General features: G+C 39.6%; 1 protein-coding gene across 2 annotated transcripts in view; it reads left to right on the top strand.

Annotated features, from left to right (window-relative positions):
* The window catches only part of FEZ2 (fasciculation and elongation protein zeta 2), a 44,026-nt gene that overhangs the window by 18,133 nt on the left and 4,339 nt on the right, over positions 1-21,554 (top strand). Inside the window, exons 6-7 of one of the 2 annotated variants that reach the window (XM_039257233.1) lie at positions 17,565-17,645; positions 19,764-19,839. In XM_039257233.1, the coding sequence (XP_039113164.1) occupies positions 17,565-17,645; positions 19,764-19,839 (157 nt within the window). The remainder of the gene's footprint in view (positions 1-17,564; positions 17,646-19,763; positions 19,840-21,554) is intronic. The other variant, XM_039257234.1, reaches the window with a different exon arrangement.

Genomic DNA, 21,554 nt, shown 5'->3' with positions numbered 1-21,554 from the left:
TGTAGTTGGTATAACACTCTATCCATGTTTGCTAGCTGTTCACTTTGGCCCAAAGATACTGTAATGAAATATCTGGGTGGGAACAGAGCAGAGTTAAACTCTTTAGGTGTTAATTTTGGAGACACTTTGTTCCTAAAGCATCAGGAAAAAGAGAGGGGTGGGAGTGGAAAATGGAGTGGTTGATGGTACTGTCTGTTAATCAGTTTGATGACCTGTGTGCATTTCTTGGAACTGACTGTGCTGTTTGGGCCTTGGTACTTTTATACATGCCATTCCCTTTTCTGGAGGGACCCTCCTTTCCTGTTTCCCCCAGTCCATTTGGGAGACGTTTTTTTTTTTTTTAACTCGACCTTCAAAATCATGGTCAAGCATTGTCTTCCTTTCTTAGAGCCTTTCTTGATGACTCTTCCTCCAATGCAGAATTGACTAGTCTTTCCTTCTTTTGGGCTTAGTATTATTCCTCATGACTGTTTCTGTTGGCACTGTCACACAGTACTGCAGTTTTTTGTTTTCATGTCTATCTGTCAGGTTCCCTAAGGATAGGAAATGTCACTTTATCTTCTTTATATCCTTAGATGTAACATTAAGTACTCAAATTTCTGCTGAATAAATGTGTGAAAGAAAGATAAACTTGCACATCTGTATTTCTACCTTGGAATTTTCTGTCAGGTGTCAAACCCATGGAGGCTGAGTAGCCTATTGATTAAGAACTTTGGGGTAAGAGCTGTGTTTGGATCGTGCTTCTGTCAGTGAGTACATCTATCTCCCTTTGAGTTTTGGGAGGACTTAATGGAATAATGTATGTTAGGACTAGCATATATCCTGAGTAAATGTTAGTTATTGTATGCCACCTGCCTACTAGATCTTTCTCTCTGAAATTTGTCGAACTAAAGTTACCATTTTCCTAACGTTGAATGTAGTTCTTCTATATTTTTCTTTGGGTTAGTGGAACAGTCTGCTCATTCACTGATATCAGTGGAATTTTTGAGTCAAAGGATATGTGATTTTGGAGGGTTTTACACAACCAACTTTTCAAATTGTTCTACAGAAATGAAACCCAGTAACAGCATGTGTGAGCAACCATTTCCCTACACCTCCAGCCAACGATGGATATCACTGGCCACCGATCTTTTGATCTTTTGTTGATCTGAAAGGCAAATAATGGTTTGAACTGTTGACTTCTGTATCTCTTGTGAGTTGCCTGTTTTCCATATTTATTTATGAGAGTAAACATTTGTTCTCATAGTATCATAATTTATCATCATCAGCCTTCCCAAAGGCTCATTCACACTGTTTCATTGTTTAGCATCTCACCTAATTTTTGGTTCTTTGCACATCATTTAATGCCTGTTTGTTGAATTGAAACTTCATCGAAGAGGAGGTAGAATCCCAGAGGATTTGGATTTGTCATATTTGAATTATTGTTCTATCAGGTGGTTTTTAAATTTTTTTTGTTCTTTGGCCAGTCTTCTGTTTATATTGAATAGAATCACAGATCATTGAAATTCAGTGGCAGTTTACATGAATACAAGAACAAGTCCAAATATACCAGTTATGTTTTATTTTTTTAAATTTTATTTAAAAAATTTTTATTTATTTTGAGAGAGAGAGTGAGCAGGAGAGGGGCAGAGAGAGAGGGAAAGAGCGAGAATCCCAAGCAGGCTCCACACTGTCAGTGCAGAGCCTGACGTGGGGCTTGAACTTGTGAACTGTGAGATCATGACCTGAGCCAAAATCAAGGGTCAACTTGCTGAGCCACCCAGGTACCCCAACAGTTACATCTTAATTTAGCAGTGGTTGTCACCTAGAGTTACCTGAAGTTGTAAAGACATTAATGAGTACTCGCTTGGCATCATACCTCAGTGTATGGATGAAATGGCCATATTTCCTCATTTAGAATCCAGTAGTGTTTTTAAATTAAAAGTCACATGTAAGGCTGTGTATTCTAAGTCTAGGGTTGAGAAGATAGGAATGTATAGTTTTCTCTTTGCCATAATCACATTGAACTTTCAAGAGCGAGTTCTCACGTGTTGGACTTAGTACCAGCAAAAATGTTTAATTGCTTCAGTATAACCTGAAGAGGTTTATTTTGAAAACTTTTGGTGTATTAGGAATCAGTAACTCTGTTATGAAAAGAATCATATTGCCCTGTTCTGTTGCTTTTGGGGGTTGGGGAGATAACTGCTTCAAGTTGGGGGGCAGCTAGGACTTGGATGATAGATACTCTTTCTTATATCTTTCTTTCACAGATGCATTGCTCTGTATTTAAGACTCAGTTAGCTCAGATTATGATGAATAGTCAAATCTGTTTTGTTTCTCTTCTGCCTGCAAAAATGCCCCAGTAATAGTTTTCATTTAATCTTCAACAGAGCTGACTTAAAGGTAAGTGAAATTTATTTTCATTTACATAGCTCCTATTATATTATTCTGAAGTTATTCCAGTTTGTGCTAAGCTCATAGTTTAGAAGGATCTGTTCTGACATACCTATTTGAATTGGGGGCTTTTGCTTATAATAAGGTACACCTAGCTTTTTTTTCTTTCCTTCCTCTGTGCTTCTTTTTAATTTGGAATTTTTAAATTTCACATTTGCTGAGATGATTTAGACTGAGGATTGACAAGGCAAACTACTGCCTGAAGGCCAGATTGGCCCTCTACCCATTTTATAAATAAAGTTTTATTGGAAATAAGCCATGTCTATTCATTTCCATATGGTGTATGGCTGCTTTGGTGTTATAAGGACAGAACTGGGTAGTTGTGACAGAGACTGTGACTGTGTGGACCACAAACTTAAAATATTAACTCTCTGGCCCTTTATAGGAAAAGTTTGCCAACTCCTGATTTCAACTAACATTTAGCAAAATTAAAAATTTGAAGGAAAAAAGATGCAAACTCCCTTTAAGTGAGCTTATATAAAAAGATCACTATAGTGTGACTAAAATTTGTTATAAAATTTAGTCTTATTTTGTCTGAGTGTGTTGAGTTATTCCTTTCCTCAGAGCCCCATCCAGCAGCCTGAGTTATGCCTGCATGTGGTGATGCCTTGGCCAGTTCATCTCCAAGCCACATGCCTAAGGCAACCTGCCTAGCACTAGACCTTTGTGCTGTGTATGTCAGATTCCCAGGAGCGAGGTGAAGATAGCCAGCGGGTAGACCAGATGTCCTGTAGATTTGGGGCCAAGTAAAAAACTTAAAAATGTTGGCAGTCCTCTGGGTACACTGTATTTATAGACAGCAATAAATAGTAGTTTAAAGAAGGTAGAGGAGAAGTGGAGAAAGGACTGATCCCCTTCCCCCACTTTTTCTAAGTAGTGGTATTTGAGAATATAAAGTCTACCGTATATATGTGAATGTAAATATTAATACATTTTTAACAGTAACTTGTTGGTTATATTTGATTGCATTTCTCTACAGACTTCTTTTTTAAAGTATAGTTGACACAAGGTTACATTAGTGGCAGGTGTATAGCATAGTGATTTGGCAACTCTATGCATTATGCTATGCTCATCACCAGTGTAGTGCCCAACTGTCACAATACAGTGCTATTACAGTAACACTGATTATATTCCCAATGAGCTACTTTCATCCCTGTAACTTATTCATTCCATAACTGGAGGCCCGTACCTCCCACTCGCCTTCACCCATTTGTACCCCCATTCTCCTGGCAACCACCAATTTGTTCTCTGTATTTATGCGTCTGTTTCTGGTGTTTGTTTATTCATTTATTTTTTAGATTCCACACTGAAGTGAAATAATATGGTATTTGTACGACTTATTCATTTAGCATAATACTAGGGCCATCTATGCTGTTGCAAAGAATAAGAAATCATTGTTTTATGGCTGAGTAATATTCCTGTGTGTGTGTGTGTGTGTGTACACCTATACACCACATCTTCCTTATCCATTTATCTATTGGTGGACATATTTTCACTATTGTAAGTAATGCTGTAGTAAATATAGGTGGTGCATATGTCTTTATGAATTGGTGTTTTTGTTTTCCTTGGCTAAATATCCAGTAGTGGATCATATGGTATTACTAGTTTCAATTTTTTGAAGAGTCTCCATATTGTTTTTCACAGTGGTTGCACCAATTTACATTCCTATAGTGCATGAGGGCTCCCTTTCCTCTGAATTCTCACCAACACTTGTTATTTGTTGTCTTTTTGATACTAGCTATTCTGAGATGTGTGGGGTGATATCTCATGGTTTTGATTTGCATTTTCCTGATGGTTAGTGATGTTGAGCAACTTTTCATGTTTCTGTTGGCCTTCTGTATATCTTCTTTGGAAAAATGTCTGTTAAGGTCCTCTGTCCATTTTTAATTGGATTATTACTTTGGTGTTGAGTTGTATAAGTTATATTTTCTTGATATTAACCCCTTATGAGACATATTGTTTGCAAGTATCTTCTTCCATTCAGTAGGTTGCCTTTTGTTTTGTTGATGGCTTCTTTTGCTGTGCAAAAGGTGTGTGTGTGTGTGTGTGTGTGTGTGTGTCTGTGTGTGTGTGTATAGTCCCAGTAGTTTATTCTTGCTTTTGTTTCCCTTGCCTGAGGTCACATATCTAGAAAAATGTTGCTAAGGCTGATGTCCAAGAGATTACTGCCTCTGTTTCCCTTAAGGAATTTTATGGTTTCAGGTCTCATATTTAGATCTTTAACCCATTTTGGGTTTGTGTGTGTGTGTGTGTGTGTGTGTGTGTGTGTGTGTTGGAAGAAAGTGGCCCAGTTTTATTCTTTTGCATGGAGCTGTCCAGTTTTTCCAGCACCATTTATTGAAGAGACTGTCTTTTTTCCATTGTATATTCTTACATCTCTTGTTGTAGATTAATTTACCAGATAAGCTTGGATTTATTTCTGGACTTTCTTTTTTCTCTTTTAAAGTTTTTAAATTTATTTTTGAGAGAGAGAGGACAGAATATGAGTGGGAGAGGGGCAGAGGGAGAGAGAGGGAAACACAGAATCTGAAGCAGGCTCCAGGCTCCAAGCTGTCAACACAGAGCCCAATGTGGGGCTCGAACTCACGAACCATGAGATCATGACCTGAGCTGAAGTCGGATGCTTAGCTGATTGAGCCACCCAGGTGCCCCTATTACTCAGCTTTCTTGCTAGTTCTATTGATCTATGTAACCATTTTTTTTTTTAATGCCAGTACCATACTATTTGATTATTACAGTTTTGTAGTATATCTTGATATCTGGGATTGTGATACCTCCGGCTTTGTTCTTTCAAGATTGCTTTCACTATTCAGGTCTTTGTGGTTCCATACAAATTTTAGGATTATTTGTTCTACTTCTGTGAAAAATATTATTGGTATTTTGAGAGGGATTGTGCTGAATCTGTAGATTGCTTTGGGTATTGTGGACATTTTAACAGTATTGATTTATCGAATCCATTAGCATGGTATATCTTTCCATTTGTTTGTGTTCTCATCAATTCCTTTTATCAGTGTTTTATATAAGTTCTCAAAATACAGGTCTTTGACCTTCTTGGTTACATTTATTCCTAGGTAATCTATTCTTTTTGGTGCAATTGTAAATTGGATTATTTTCTTAATTTCTCTTCTGCTACTTTGTATGAGTATGTAAAAACACAACAGATTTCTGTATATTAATTTTATATCCTGAAACTTTACTGAATTCATTTATTCTAGTATTCTGGTATAGTCTTAAGAGTTTTGTATATATACTAACATGTCACTTGGAAATAGAGTTTAACTTCTTCCTTACCTACTTGGATGCCTTTTATGTCTTGTCTGATTGCTATGGCTAGGGCTTCCAATATTGTGTTGAATAAAAGTGGCAAAAGAGCACCTTGTCATGTTCCTAAAAGCTTTTTCTCAAGAGTATTGTGTTAGCTGTGGGTTTGTCATCTATGGCCTTTATTGTGTTGAGGTACATTCCTTCTTAAACCTACTCTATTGAGAGTTTTTATCATAATCACATGTTGAATTTTGTCAAATGCTTTTTTCTGCATCTATTGAGATGATCATATGGTTTTTATCTTTCATTTTGTTAATGTGATGTATCTCTTTGATTTGTGAGTATTGAACCATCCTTGCATCCCTGGAATAAATCTGACTTAATTGAGGTGAATGATTCTTTTAAAGTATTGTGGAATTTGGTTTGCTAATATTGTGTTGGAGATTTTTGCATATATGGTCATTAGGAATATTGGCTGTAGTCTGTATGTGTGTGTGTCTCTCTGTCTTCCTCCCTCCCTTCCTTCCTTCCTCCCTCCCTCCCTCCCTCCCTCCCTCCCTCCCTTCCTTCCTTCCTTCCTTCCTTCCTTCCTTCCTTCCTTCCTTCCTTCCTTTCGTCTTTGGTTTTGGGGTAGTGCTGGGCCTCATAGAGTGAATTTGGAAGCTTTCCTTCCTCTTCTGTTTTGTTTGTTTGTTTGTTTTCTGAATAGTTCAAAGAGGATAGGTATTAACTCTAAATGTGTGGTAGGATTCACCTGTGAATCCATCTGGTCCTGGACTTTTTGTTTGTTGAGAGTTTACTCTCAACTGATTCAGTTTTGTTACTAGTAATCAGCCTGTTCACATTTTCTATTCCTTCCCGATTTAGTTTTGGAAGATTGTTATGTTTTTAGGGATTTATCCATCTCTTCTAGGTTGTCCAGTTTGTTGGGATATAACTTTTCATAGTAGTCTCTTATGATCTTTTGTATTTTTCCTTATTATAATAAATATTCCTAAAAATTAGTATTAGGGCCACAAAATGGAAGGTCAGTGTAGGATGGAGAGAAACTTGAATGTGTAATGTTTACTGTTTTAATAATTCACACCTATGAATTATGAATTAGTTTAGATGTAGAACACATTTATTTTATGATAGAATTGCCTAGAGAAATGTATGTCACCACCAGTTTTTGTTTATCATTATCTATTGATTTTCTGCAACTGTCTTTTGATGTCTGGTAATAGTGAGCTTTCATGACACAGCAGTTAACATAGTAAAAATCAGGAGTCTATTCTTGACTTTTTATGCCTTGGAGAGGTTTGCTAATTGTTTGTTAGTATAACAGACATTTACATAAAGCCATAATATGCCAGGGAGTTTTATTCTTTTTTCTTCCAAGATTTTGTTTAACTTCAGGTTAGTTAACATACAGTGTGATATTAGTTTCAGGAGAATTTAATGATTCATCACTTACATATAACACCAGTGCTGATCACAAGTGCCTTCCTTAATGCCCACCCCCCATTTAGCCCATTCCCCTACTGACCTCCCATCCACCAACCCTCAGTTTGTTCTCTGTAGTTAAGAGTCTCTTGGGGATCCGGGGTGGCTCAGTCAGTTAAGCATCCAGCTCTCGATTTCAGCTCAGGTCACGATCTCACCATCTGTGAGATTGAGCGCTGCATCGGTCTCTGTGCTGACAGTGCAGAGCCTGCTTGGGATTCTCTCTCTCCATCTCTCTCTGACCGTCCTGCCTGTGGGCACACTCTCTCTCACCCTCTCTCTCTCAAAATAAATAAATAAACCTAAAAAAAGGTCTCCTGTAGTTTGCTTCCCACTCTGTTTTTATCTTATTTTGTTTTTCCTTCCCTTTGCCCATGTTTATCTGTTTTGTTTCTTACACTCTGCATATGAGTGAAATCATATGGTATTTGTCTTTCTCTGATTGACTTATTTTGCTTAGCATAATACACTCTAGTTCCATCCACATCATTGTAAGTGGCAAGATTTCATTCTTTTAGATCACTAATATTTGATTGTGTACGTGTGTGTGTGTGTGTGTATGTGTATGTGTATACATACCACATCTTCTTTCTTCATTCATCAATGGACATTTAGCCTCTTTGCATAATTTGGCTGTTGTTGATAGTGCTGCTATAAACACTGGGGTTCTTGTGCCCCCTTTGAATAAGTATTTTTGTATCCTTTGGGTAAATACCTAGTAGTGCAGTTGCTAACTCAGGATGCCAAAAGTAAATAATTCAGTTAAGAAATGGGCAGAATACATGAACAGATATTTCTCCAAAGAAGACTTACAAATGGCTAAAAGACACATGAAAAAATGCTCAGCATCACTCAGCATCAGGGAAATACAAATCAAAGCTACAATGAACTACCACCTCATACATGTCAGAATGGCTAAAATTAACAACTCAGGAAACAATAGATGTTGACGAGGATGCAGAGAAAGGGGAAACCTCTCACACTGTTGGTAGGAATGCAAACTGGTACAGCCACTCTGAAAAACAGTGTGGAGGCTTCTCAGAAAGTTAAAGATAGAGCTACCCTATGGCCCCGTAATTGCACTACTAGGTATTTACCTTATTATATACTTAGAGTATTCGTAAGTATCAGGAAATAATTTATAAAATTAGCAGGGTTAATTATTTTTCTCATAGTCTTAATAGCTTTGAAAATGTTTGCCAATACTTAATTACCATATTAACATTAAATCACATAGAAGTGTAAAAAGTTCTTCAAATAGAAAAAATTAAGTTGATACTGTTCCATTTCACTCCTAACTTAGAAAATCTTCATACCACACCCTTCTGTTCTGAGAGCGAAATTCCAAAATAGTAGTGTAATTATTCAAGACATTGTCACATGTTTATCTGCTTTGGTACAGTTCATATTTTCTAATTTACTTGGATCTTTTTTTTTTTTCTACAGAAAGATTTTCAGTAGAATTTGCATTTATAACTGCTTTGTAATTCACATTAAAACTATTTGATTTGAGGGGCACCTGGGTGGCTCAGTCAGTTGAATCTACAACTCTCGATTTCTGCTCAGGTCATGATCCTGGAGTTGTGGCATGGAGCTCTGCGCTCGGCATGGAGCCTGCTTGGGATTCTGTCTCTCTCTCTGCCCCTCTCCCCACTTGCCTACTCTTACTCTTTTTCAAAAAAATAAGGGGTGCCTGGGTGGCTCAGTCGGTTAAGTGTCTGACTTCGGCTCAGGTCATGATCTCATTGTTCATGGGTTCAAGCTCGCATCGGGCTCTGTGCTGACACTAGCTCAGAGCCTGGAGCCTGTTTCGGATTCTGTATCTCCCTCTCTGACCCTCCCCTGCTCACACTGTCTCTCTCTCTGTCTCTCTCAGAAATAAATAAAACATTAAAAAAATTTTTTAAAAATTAAAGAAAATATTTGACTTGAAGAAATGTGAACAGACTCAGTTTTTACATCTTAGATAATACCTTAATTATTTGAATATCTTTGCTTTCGATTTATTTTACATTTAACGATTGCTTTCAATTCTGTTTTCCTTGTGTTTTGTGTTTTGATTATTTTAAGAATGTGAAATTAAAACTATTGTTCTAGAAGTTAATATTTGAAAATCCTGTCATTCAAACTATTGCAAATGATGTGATTTATAAGGAACAATAATTATGTTTGAATTTCTCACTTTCTTTTGAACCTCCTGAGTAAAAAGAATATTAATGAAGTCAGAGCATAAATTAGGATACGAGTCCGAAATAGATGAAAAGCATTTCTTAATTGCTTTTTCTAACCTTTTTTTTCTGACACTGAGCTTTGAATTTGGGATTATTTAGAAGAGTTTCTGCTAGTTAGTTATCTGTGCCAATGGGCATCAGATGAGGCTGAGAGAAAAGTCTGATAGCAGGAATTAGTCTGAATTTCCTGGCCTCCTGGTTAGTTTCACTCTTCCCTGTCTGGATCCTGCCTTCTGTGAAATTAGTTACACTGGTGAATGTTCTGTGCAGAGAATGATTTGGTATGTTTAGGACTCCAGAAAAGGATTAACAAGACACATGGCTGTATCCGATTCTTGTTGCTTTCCGGTTTCCATAGTGTTTTCTAACTCTTTTCTTTTTGTTGTTCAGAAAGATCTTGAATTGCCTGCAAGTGTAACTTGTTTTCTGTTCAGGCTTTTTGGCTGATTTGTATGTTTTGTCATAGACAGTAGTGTCTTTTCTTTGTGTTATTTTAAGTCCTTTAAGCTAGAGACTGTCATCAGGAGTGTATTATTTCTCAGTGAATACACTGAGAATTCATATGACGAGAACTTAGACTGCTTGTAACTTGTTCTGGAGAAAAGTAGAAAGATGTGGCCACTTCTTTTTGGGGGCTGTGTCCCCAATATTATTTTAGCCTTTTTAGAGGAGTGTTTTGAATATTTTTGGATAGCTGTATTTGCTGAATGCTTTGCTAAGGGATTCCCATGGACTCCTCACAACAACCCTGTAGATTTTACTCATTTTACTGCCATTTCATAAATGGGTTAAAAGAGGCCTTTGCTCAGAGAACCCGTGTCCCTTGGTGCAAGGATGTGTAGTTATACAGGGGCACGTGCAAGGGACCCTTGGCCCTGTGTTGCTTCTTCTGAGCCATGCAGGCATGGGCTTGGAGATCTTGGCTCCTTTCTTCTTTCAGATTTTTATAATTTTTGTTTTTAATCTTCTATATTTGTTTACACTTTGTTGCTCCTGGTTTTGTATGGGAAAAGATTCCAGAGAATGACTGATTTTGAGACTTAATACATACTCATGCCAGGGAAGGAAATGGTCATGAGGCAGTTGTGAGTGTTCTCATTGTAAATCATGTGAGTGGAGCCCTGTATTGAGTAAACTTCTTCCCCTGTCCTTACCAGGTTACTTTGGCACTTTGTCAGCAGTGAGGGAAACAATAAAGTAAATACTGTAATGCTTAATCATTTTCCTGCTTACAAATGGACTCATATAAAAAATTCCATTCTGAGAAGGGCATTTTATGGAGCTGTTAACTCCTTTGTAAAGAGATGGTGGAAACAGATGGATAGATTGCAAAATAACTTGAGACTCCCAGAGTCTTTGCTAGCTCTTCACTTTGAATTTGAACACTTGGATCCTTCAAATTTGGAAATGGTAGATTAAGTGGAAACAGGATTGGGCTTTCTGACATCACTTAATAGTATAGTTGTTTATTTCAATAAAACAAAAGTAAGAAATGTTTAATATCCTACATTTCATTGAGCATTCCTAACCTTGAGGCTTTAGAAAGTGCTTTGATGTGTCTGTAGTACTTTTACTGTGAGAAATGTTCAACAAAGAAATGCTTCTCCCCTTCTCTTCTTCCTGCCCCCGCCCCCCAATAAATTTTCAGCATCAACAAAATCTTTCCTCTGGCCCAGTTTAGTACCAGAAGCACCTAATCACACCAGGTCTGCTCTCAAGGTCATACATGGTGTGTTTCTAAATGAGGTGATGTTTACTAAAAACGTAAATTTAATCTGTCTCTGAGGTTTTCTCTCTTTAAAGTTCATTTTGCCTTCCAGAAATGTGTATTGTTGTTTGGAATTTATAGGGCAATTGTAAAACCATCTATCGTGTGTGCTCTGTGCTCGTTTCCTGTTTCTTCCTTGTCCCGTTGCCTGGTCTTTCTGTTCCTTGATCCATCTAGCTCGTTCACCTCCTACTGGCTACTCTTTTGTTAACCTAGGGGCTTTGTATTTCTTAGTCACCCCATTGCTTTGCACACCTTGTTGACAGGGGTGTTTATCTTACTTTATTAATCTCACGTTGACTTCCTAGACCAGGTTGTTCGGTGGGCTTTTTCCGGCCTCCGCTGCTGACTTCTTTGGCAGATAACTTTCTGTCTTGTCATGTCATCTTTCTTCCGTTCACCTTCAGATTATTTTTGCCTTTTAGCTCTTTAAAAAAAATTTCTCTCCTGCCAAAAATTAAGAGAAAAAAATTTATCTCCTCATGATGTGGTTGCCATAGGCTTTAAGCTTCTTGGGCTGTGGTCTTAGAAGTGTTAAACTCTGGCTTAGCACACAACTGTAAATGCTATTGAAGTAGATAACTCTGAATGTATCATCTGAGTGTGCAATTCTGCCATTCTAGAGCACCTATATTATAACCTTATGTGACCTGTCAGTCCTCTACTATTGCGTGTGTGTGTGTTTTTGATTTTTGTGTGCCCTCTTCAAGAAACCATGTGTCATCTTGGCTGAGTTAGTTCATAGATTCATACAATTTATAGATAAGAGCGCTTTAAAAATGGTATCATTTCATCACCTGTTTCACTGGTGAGGAAAAAGACCTCAGTTTGTTTAGTGACTGCCATCAGATCAGACCTTAGTGGGAAGCCTGGGAGAGAATGCCCATCTCGGCGTTCTAGCCAGCGTTTTTCTATCCAAGTTGATTCTTGAAAAATTTTCTGATTTCAAATACTTTTGATTAAGGTGTGATTCCTAGTTTCATCCCCATATCTGGAAGTACTTCACTGATATGGGTAATTATTGCTAAAGAATTTTGTAATTTATGCCAGTGACTATCAATCAAATGCCTCGTGTGTGTGATGAGGGTGGGTTTGTGCTTTGTTGGCATACGAAAGAAGCATCTGACTTTATTTTTGCCCTCAGCAATTTTGAGAACTTAGTCGAATTTATTAAAAATTCACCCATATTTTTTTTTCTTTTTCTGCTCTTTCTTTAGATCTTGTGCTTCATCCCCACTTTAAAAAATATCTTGACTATCTTTTCTTTCACTACTGTGAGACAAACATATGTTGATCTCTAATTATGTGTTAGGCATGAGCATGGAGGATGCAGAGTAAACCCCAGCGTCCAAGGACGTGTTGCACGTGGCCTTTGGGTCCAGCTCACAAAGCACGCAGTGCACTTGTTGCAGTGATTCCCAACCAAACCAGTTTTGCCTCCCCCTAAGACATTAGGCAGTGTCCGAAAACGTGTCCTTGTCACAACTAGATGGAGTGAGGAGAAATGCTACTAGCATTCCGAGTAGAGGTCAGTGATACTGTTCAACATCCCACAATGCATTAGAATGCGCCGCCCCCTCCTCCACCGACCACCAGCCAAGAACTACCTGACTCCAAATGTCCGTACTGTCAAGGTTGAGAAACCTAGGTATATAGTGATCATTGCTGTGTTCAAAACAGGTACCATGTTCTTGATGTGTTTAGTGCATGGCGCCATCTCATGATAAAGGTGTGGATACGTTACTATTGCCCCTGGTTTGGTTTGGGGGTCTGAGTTGAATCTGGAGGACAAGAAGAAAGGACAGGCATAGTAAGCAGGGGAATGGTGTGGGCAACCATCCAGCGGCGACAGGGCCATCTGGGGCCCTGCAGTTTGCTCATCATGGCTAGAACTTGAGAGAGAAAGCTGAAGGCGAGAGAGGAAGTACCTCAAGAAGAGGGTGAGGAGGTAACAAAGGAGAAACCCGGAACTGAGTGGCTTTGAATGCCACGCTGAGGAATTTGGGTCTTCATGTAAAGGCTGTAGGAAACCAAAAAGAGGTTTTAAGTGGACCATCACATGTTCAGATTTGTCTTTTGGAAGGGCAACTTCAGTGTTTCAAGGAGAACTAATTGGAAGGGAGCAACTAGAGATAAGAAGTTGACTCAGAGGCTGTTGCACTCATTCAGGTAAGAAATGAGCCAAGGAGTTACAGTAGGGATGGGAAGATGGTTGACTTTCAGATACTGAGAGAGGCTGAATCTATTGGCCGGGCACCAGGGAAGAGAGGAGTAAGAGTCAGGTCACTGATTCCTGACTTGGACCAGTGTAGCTAGAGCACACGTACCCCTTCCCCAAAGGGAGATGTACGGGTCTGTCAACAGCAGCCGCACTAGGCTTCAAGCCCGGCATCTTTGGGGGACTCCTGCCCTTTCTGTCAGTGCTGGATGTAGCCCCTGCGAAGCAGAGGTGAAGCCTGCCATGTTAGCACATCTGCCCATAAAGAAGGAGCGAGAACAGGGCCGCTGCCATAAAAACTTCCTATGGGCAGGAGGGGAGAATGGAAATGCCCCGTAGCTACTGCTTCGCATCCTGGTGGAGAAGCATAGCAGGACCCCTGTGTGCTGGCCGCAGAGCGAGCTCTTTGGTTGGCCAGTTTGGCTGCTTTGGGTTTTGTTCTCTGAGAGGAGCTCTTTTGTCCATTGTCCTTTGTAGCTCATCCGGGAGGGTGTAATTCATGTTTCAGCTCAGATGTCCCCTCCTTGGAGAGCTTTTCTTCCACCTCCCGATATAAAACAGGCATCTGGTTTTTAATTGCCGTATTGTAGCTGTCGGCTGGAAACACATTGTCGGCAATGATCTAGTCCATTTACTTGTACTTTTTCTGTCCCTCTTCTACTGGAACAGCAGGCCGTGAGTGGAGGAGGGGCTTTGGCGGACGTGTTCATTCTGAGTCATTAATACCTACAGTATCTGGCTCAACATATTTTTTGAAAGCGTGGATAAATGCATGAGAAAGATAAAGAATGCTGAAAAAGGAACAGGATTAAAGAGTTTTTTGTTTTTGTTTTTGTTTTTAACTTTCTGTAGGAGAGAGGAAAAGGAGTTCAGTTTGGATGAAATGGGCTTTAGCAGTATTCAGGTACAGCGGTCCAGGAGGCCACTGAACCCACAAGTGACACTCAGGAAGGAAGTTGTAGTAACACTGGCTCATGTTTACCGAACCCCTTCCTCAGTGCCAGGCTCTGTTCTCAGCCCTTTCCTGATCTTAGGAAAGTGGAGCTGCGTGTACATTTGTGGAAGCAGGAGAATCAAACGGTGGAATGGGGACATTCAGAGAGTGTGCATGAGGAAAACAACAGGGACAGAATCCCAGGGGACACGGAATGTGAGAGCCCAGCAGAGAAAGAGGCACCTCTCCCTCCGAAGGAGCCACCAGAGGGGCAGAGGGGGCTCAGGGAGACGATGACGTGTAGGAATCCAGGGGAGGGGTGCAGGGCGGAGAGCTCCCGGGCTGTCTCAGAGGGATCTGAAAAGTGTCCATGGCCCTCAGCATCGAGAAGTGACCTGGGGAGAGCTGTCTGAGGAAACCATGGGGAAAGGAAAGAAAGGAAGTAGGTTGAGGGTTGGAGAAACTAGTCATGCGCTGCTGAAGCGAGCGCGAGGGTTGGAGAACTTACCGTTGCCCCTGAGAAAGGGCTGGTAGGAGGAAGGGTCCGAAAACGCAGCGTCGGTGGGGGGTGGGGGACTGGCTACCGTGTGATTCCAAGGGTCGGTGGAGGGGTGGGAATCGATGGCCGCCAGAGCACTGGTGGAGGAGCGTCCTCAGACATATCTGTTAGCTGGTTTCTTTCTATTTCCTGCGAACCCTTTGATTTTCCTGTCCTGTCATTTTCCTAGCCGAATGGGAGCAGCCGGAGCTTACCAGCTGCCACACTGCTTCCCTGCTTAGGGCGCCGTGGGGACTGGGCCGCGTCAGCCCAGGGGCGCAGGTTCTAGGGAGAGTCCCTTTATTTCTGTTGCTGGGATCGGCTGTTCGTTTTGTGGTTTTTCAGGACACCGTGGCAGCACATGATTATGTTCCTACTTATTTCCAGCAGCCCTGACGTGCTGGTTGCACGAAAGCCATCTTCTAGAAGCCGTCAGGCTGCCCAGAGTTAAAGACTTTGCACCACAAAGTCCCCACCTGCACGTTTAATAAGGAAGCCTGAATTACATATGTAACCTAGGAATGTACGAATGTACATCAACTTTCTTTTACTTTTGCAGTGACAGCCGTTAGGTTCCAAACCGAGGAAGTAAAGATCGTGTTTTTAGAATATGCTGTTCAAATGTAAAATATACCTTGGTTCCTTGATGCATGGCTGCTAAAACTATTCACCTGGCTTGATAATTTCTGAATCTATACTGAGATTGTCTACAATGGAGTCAAGTTATATAGAAAATTTTTCTCTTTGTTGCTTTTGAGAGAAATTAACATTTGAGAGAATTAAAAAAAAAAATGGCTCTGGACTCCGGAGCCTAAGAAGTTCATCTCTTTCGATAATCTGCTTACAAATGTGAACAAATTACGTGAGAGCATGTGAAAAATCTACAAATACAAAACTCTACAAAGTAGTTATTTGTAAGTTTTCTTTTAAAACTAGCTTGCTTCTTCAAGGATGATAGTTACTCCATCAGCACCGTGAAGTATGTTCAGCCAAAGTGTCTGGACCAGACATTTGATTCTTGCCAGCCAGGACAAACTGGCCTCCCATCTGGGAAGGACCAGATGGGGCAGGATCACTCAGGAGGAGAAGATAGTTGTACATGTTTCTCAGAGATGGTAAAATTTGGTACTCACATTTTCAATAACACCATTGAGTATGTGACTGGTAAGGAGTCACTTTACTCCCTCAAAAAATATACTTCTTGCTGTTTCTCAGCTTTTTGTTGGTAGGACTTCTTTATACTCTTAAAATTCTTTGAAGATCTCAAAGAGATTTCTGTTTATATAGGCTATATTGGTTGATATTTACTAAATTAGATAAAAATTTGAACAATTTACCAATTCATTTAAAAATACCAGTAAGGAGTTCATTAATGCTTACACAACTAGCATGTTTTGTATGAAAAATAACTACGCTTTTTAAAATTTAGGGAGAAAAAATGGCATCGCTATGCATTTTTGTCAGTCTTGTTAATATCTCGCTTAATCGAAGAGAGCTGGATTCTTAAATCTGCTTCCACATTCAGCCTGTCATTTGGGATATTTCACTATAAGTCGTGAAAGAATGAAAGTGAAAAAGGTGAATCATGTCTTAGTATTTCTGAGAAAGTAATTGTGAGCTCATGGGCCCTACAAGTGTTTCATGGACCCCCCGGGGGATCCCTGGGCCACACTTTGAGAACCACTCGGCTAAACCATGTTCAAAGGAGAGACCATTGCCTTGGTTTCCTCTTCTGTTCCTCGGGGTCTGGTAAATCTTCATTATATTGACTCCTCAAATGTGTTTAGTGATTCACTTTCCTCTATAAAATCCAGAGAAAGGACCCATCTGGTGAATCAGGACTGAACTCCCGTTCCAGGATGCCCTAATTAGTCACAGTGTAAGAATCCATCCCGGGCCTTTGACTCAGCAGCCAGAGAGGTGCCACTGGACCCTTTTCCCTGTGTCTGGTGACACTGCAGACTGGTTACAAATCAAGATAAGTAGTTTAGGGGAAAAGTATTCTCTATAGTACAGTGAGTTCTAGGAAGTCCTGGAGGCGGCTGGGGGAAAGAAGCTAGAATCATCTTTAGAAACAGTGGGAAAGTCTCTGCGGAAGTGTTAGGGGCTTGCTGGCGCATGGGATCCACTCTGCTCTCCAGAAATAAGTTCTGCACCGAGGCAATGGCAGGTGGCCTGAAGAGCGAGTGGGAAGCGGTAATCAGCTCTCCAAGTAACAGCACTCTCATTTTGCCAAATGTTATGTTACTGTTTCTCCAAACTTGTGGTAGAAATATGGAAACTTCGGCTGAAAATATGCATACTGTTAGCATTAAGTTTGCAGACTTTTGATAAAATGTAGGTAAACAGTATCAAAAGGTATCTTAAAATTATATAGTAAATTTTGCAAAAAACAAATATGTATATGACTTATGATATTTACATTGGAGCCAATTTATGTATCAGCTACGTGAGGAAAACTCTTCATGAATACAGTAGCATAAAAGCAGTTGTTTATGCATTTGACTTGCAAAGAAATGGAAGCAAAATCATTTTAAAAACAGCATGATTTTGTCTGCTTTATGTGAATGAGTAGTGGCATTTTCTAACTGCTTGCCTCGTGGGCACATAAATCATCATGGTGCATTCTTACTAATAGTCTTTGAACTTCTTTCTCTGTCCTTTTCCTCCGGGCCGTATATTGCTGCCTTTAGCGCTTCAGCATGGAGGGGATCTCAAATGTCATTCAGAATGGCCTCCGCCACACCTTTGGAAATTCAGGTGGAGAGAAACAGGTGCTCGGTTATCCTTATTTTCCTCATTCTCTGCTTTTTCATTCCCTGTGTAAGTGAAGGTCCTGAAAGCTGTCACTTTTACTAATTTACTAAGACTGTTGCTTAAAAGGGAGAAGTGAAAGTTCATCATATCTATAGTCTCGATAATGCTTAGGATTTCCCTTTAGGAAAAAGCATTTTTCATATTGCGCAACAGACTAAATGCGTTCTTAGTACGTGTTTTAGAGCTCCATTTTCCACTGCCGTTAAAGAAATTGCATTGACCTCCTGAGCTGCATGTGTAGAATATATAACTAAACTGGAATATGCTACTGTAATTCTAAAAGTCTGAGAAACAAGGTGTCATTTTGGGAGGAAGAAAGCTGATCTCAGTAGCTTTTTGATTAAAATTCTAGGTCAACCATGTTGATAAGAGTATATCTTACCTCCTTTTAAATGAAATTCAGGTGCTTTTAAGGTGTATCGCGTAGTCAGACAACTCAGTTGTCTGTCAAGTGAGGCAGGAGATGTGATTTATGCAGAATTCTACATGGCTATAAATATACCTGCAGTCAGATGTGTAGCCGTTTTGTTTAATGACCTAAGGAAGATCATGAACACGGGACACACATCTACATTAATGAGTATACTTAAAATGACTTTTCACAATTTGAAATTTTCACGTCAAAAAGTAAACCTCTCACATTAGCTCGAGCATTTGAACCTAGGGTTTTTACTAAAAGATAGTTTCTGTGTTACTCAAAGAAGAGAAAACAGTCGATATCAAAGAATCCTTCACATTGACATTTACAGCTCCAGTGAGGGATGGTCGCAATTTCGTTTTTCTTCTGGCCCCTCTCACCTGTCTCAAACGCACAGGACGGTAAAGTCACTTCCAGAGTGACCCACACGGGGGAAGCCCGAGAGCGTGCTCGAGGGGTGGCTTCCTGATGCTGTCAGAGCGCTGCTTCCCTGACAATGCGCGCTATTCGTGAAGCCCCGCGGGGGCTGGCTTCCTGCCTTCTGTGTATTCACAAGGACACATTCACTTCCACAACTCGGTATCTGCTTTTAGAAGTCTACACCAAAAAGTTGGTGGGACTTGTTTCCTAAACACGGAATAATTCACTTTTCCTACTTCTCTGTACCTAGGGAGCCAGTTCTCATGAAACCATTTTAGCTTGTTTTTTGATTATGAGCTCACTCAGGGGTGCAATCGCTCAAAGGAGGATTAGGACCAGAGCTGAGATGAAGGGCCAGCACTAAACACTGGGTGGATCTGAAGGATTCTCCGTGAAATCAGTAGCTCTCCAGATGAGCACAGGCAGACCACACTGCACTATAGGGTTTTTGGTAGAGTGGTCAGAATAGGAACATCTGGACAATAAATTTTAGGTTCTGCTCCCCTGGGATGTAGTTACAGGCCATAACTGAAACTTGTGAGCCTTCACTGTAGTGAATGAGGCAGTTTGTCTCCACATCAGATGAGAATTTTCATTATTCTCCAGGCCATTCTCTCCTTTCACTTTTCTCTTTTCCTTTAATGCCTTTAAACTTTTAAACTACTTACAAATTACTTAAAACAGTAATAATAATACACCTCTAAAATTAATTGTGTAATATTACATGTGCCTCTGTCAGCTTCTGGAAGAAGCTGGTGTGTGTTTTTAAGTTGTCGGATTATCCACATGACCATTTTGTTCAACCAGAAAAAAATGGTCTGAAACAGAATTATTTGGCTGTTGGGAATTATTTGGTCATGCAGAACTGTTGCAACTATTTTTTCAGTTTTAAATTACTCTTTTCCAAGTATGTTGGAAATGTGCAAGAAGAGTGTTAGATAAGACTTGACTTTAAAAATGAACAACTTGTAAAGATCACCCTCAGACCTACTTTTGTGAAATTTTCAATAACTGAAAGGTGAAAAAATGGGTATTTATTTTAACGTTGGGTTTGTTTGAAGCAGATGGAAGTAGGCAAAAAATACAGAGACAGCTGAGAGGTAGATACCTGTATTCCAAACTAAAGAAGGTGGTGTTTCATGTTGTAAAATAGAACCCGTAGTAACTGTATCAAAGTTTTACAGATAAGGTCATTCTGACTTAAGTGACTTTTTTTTTTTTTTTTTTAACTTGGCAGTACTTGACAACAGTCATTCCTTACGAGAAAAAAAATGGACCACCATCTGTTGAAGATCTTCAAATACTAACAAAAAGTGAGCAAAGACAAAATTAAACTGTTACTTTATTTACTTTTGCTGATTCTAAATACTGATTTTGGTTGATTGATCGTTGCTATGTTTGTTTTGTCAATTTAGGATAGTAAATGACAGATGTCATCATTTATTGAGAATGAGACCATAAATGGCTATACCATCAAACGTGACACTAAAATCGAGTTGATTTGTAATTTTTGTACTTTTTCTTACCTTTTGAAATATTTACAAGCTGAACTTTTGAGGGAAAAATGTGTAACTTGATTCTCCATCGTCTCTTGTATGTTTAAGAACATATTTTTCAACAGATAAGGTGTTTCATGGATATTACATAAATATGACTGTCAGTAAGTCAGTAGGAAAGATCTGGACGGTGGCCAGAATCACTCTCCTTTCTTAGGAATGTAGAACCCAAGGTAATAGTCATAAGCAGAAAATAAATTGATAGTAATATTTTAAGAATATTCATTCAGTGAATATTAAAAAGGCCTATTCTCTGCCAGGCTGTGTTCTGGGCATTGAGATACTTTAGCAGACAAAAATACTCCAACTTCAAGAGGCTTACATTTTACAACAATTTGTGAGACCTAAACATACATTCTACTGATTATCTGTTATGATAGCCATACATGAGCAATGAATTCTGGTTCTATCCTATTATTTACAGTGATATCCTTGGAGGTTACCTATCCCTCTCTTGGTTACAATGAAAAACAAGGATAAACATATTTGCTGTGTTTCCCTCATAGTAAATAAATGAACATAGTGTGATTTGGGGTAAGTCAATCACTGAGCTTTGTTTTCCTTGAAGGGACTGGGTTTGCCAGTCTGTTACCTGTTGATTAAACAAGGAGCCAAATAAGAGGGAATCACAGAAATGCATCTTGGTGATGATATGTAGTTTGGAATTCAGGGATATGCAAGTGAGGGTATCGTGTGCGCAAGCTGCCTGCTGCCTTCTTCTACCCGAAGTCGTTATTCTTTCCTTTGGTGAAAGATACTTTCAAAACATTTTATACTAAGATACAGATAAATCAAGTGATGACCCCAGTCTGAGAGAGAGAGAATGAAGAAATTAACTGGGTGGCCTGCCCTCTGATTTTCCTCATGAAGTTATGAGTGTCCAAGATCACACAGGGGAATTCTTAATTACAGGCCTGGGTCTTTTAATTCCCAGTCCACTGTACTTTCTAATAATGTTAGCCTATGGCACGTGATTTTATATAGAACAGAACACCAATCTAAAACACAATGGGAAGCAGGGATACTGAACGGAGTTGCCCTGTGAGAAGGGAACATAAATATTGCCTGGAAGCCAGGAATTACGGAAAGACCTCGGCTTCTCAGAGCACAGACAGACAGGCTGGGCCAAGCTGAAGACCTCATAATTCCCACATCAGAATGTCCTCAGGCTGACCCTTAGATGATAGTTGTGTAGATGACACAGTTTAGAGTCTCTGGGTGAGTGGATGTGTATGGGGTGTGAATGAATGCCCAAGTTAGTATGGGTTTCACTTTGAAGTAAAGAGCGGTTATGTTCTAAAAACTTCAGAGGGGGTTGTTGGGGAGCTGGGGCCTCTGCTGCCGCCACCTGTCGATGTTTATGGTGAAAGCCCCAGGGAGACTGTTGCAGCCTTTATGGTTGTGTAGCCTTCCTCATAAAAGCTTCTGGAAGTACAGTATCAACAGTAATAAGAATGAGAATACTGTTGTGT

Source organism: Hyaena hyaena, unplaced genomic scaffold (genome assembly GCF_003009895.1).
Source record: "Hyaena hyaena isolate Hyena2069 unplaced genomic scaffold, ASM300989v1 scaffold_607, whole genome shotgun sequence".
Lineage (NCBI taxonomy): Eukaryota > Metazoa > Chordata > Mammalia > Carnivora > Hyaenidae > Hyaena > Hyaena hyaena.
The sequence above is the reverse complement of the archived record's forward strand: the minus strand, read 5'-3'. Positions and strand labels throughout refer to the sequence as shown.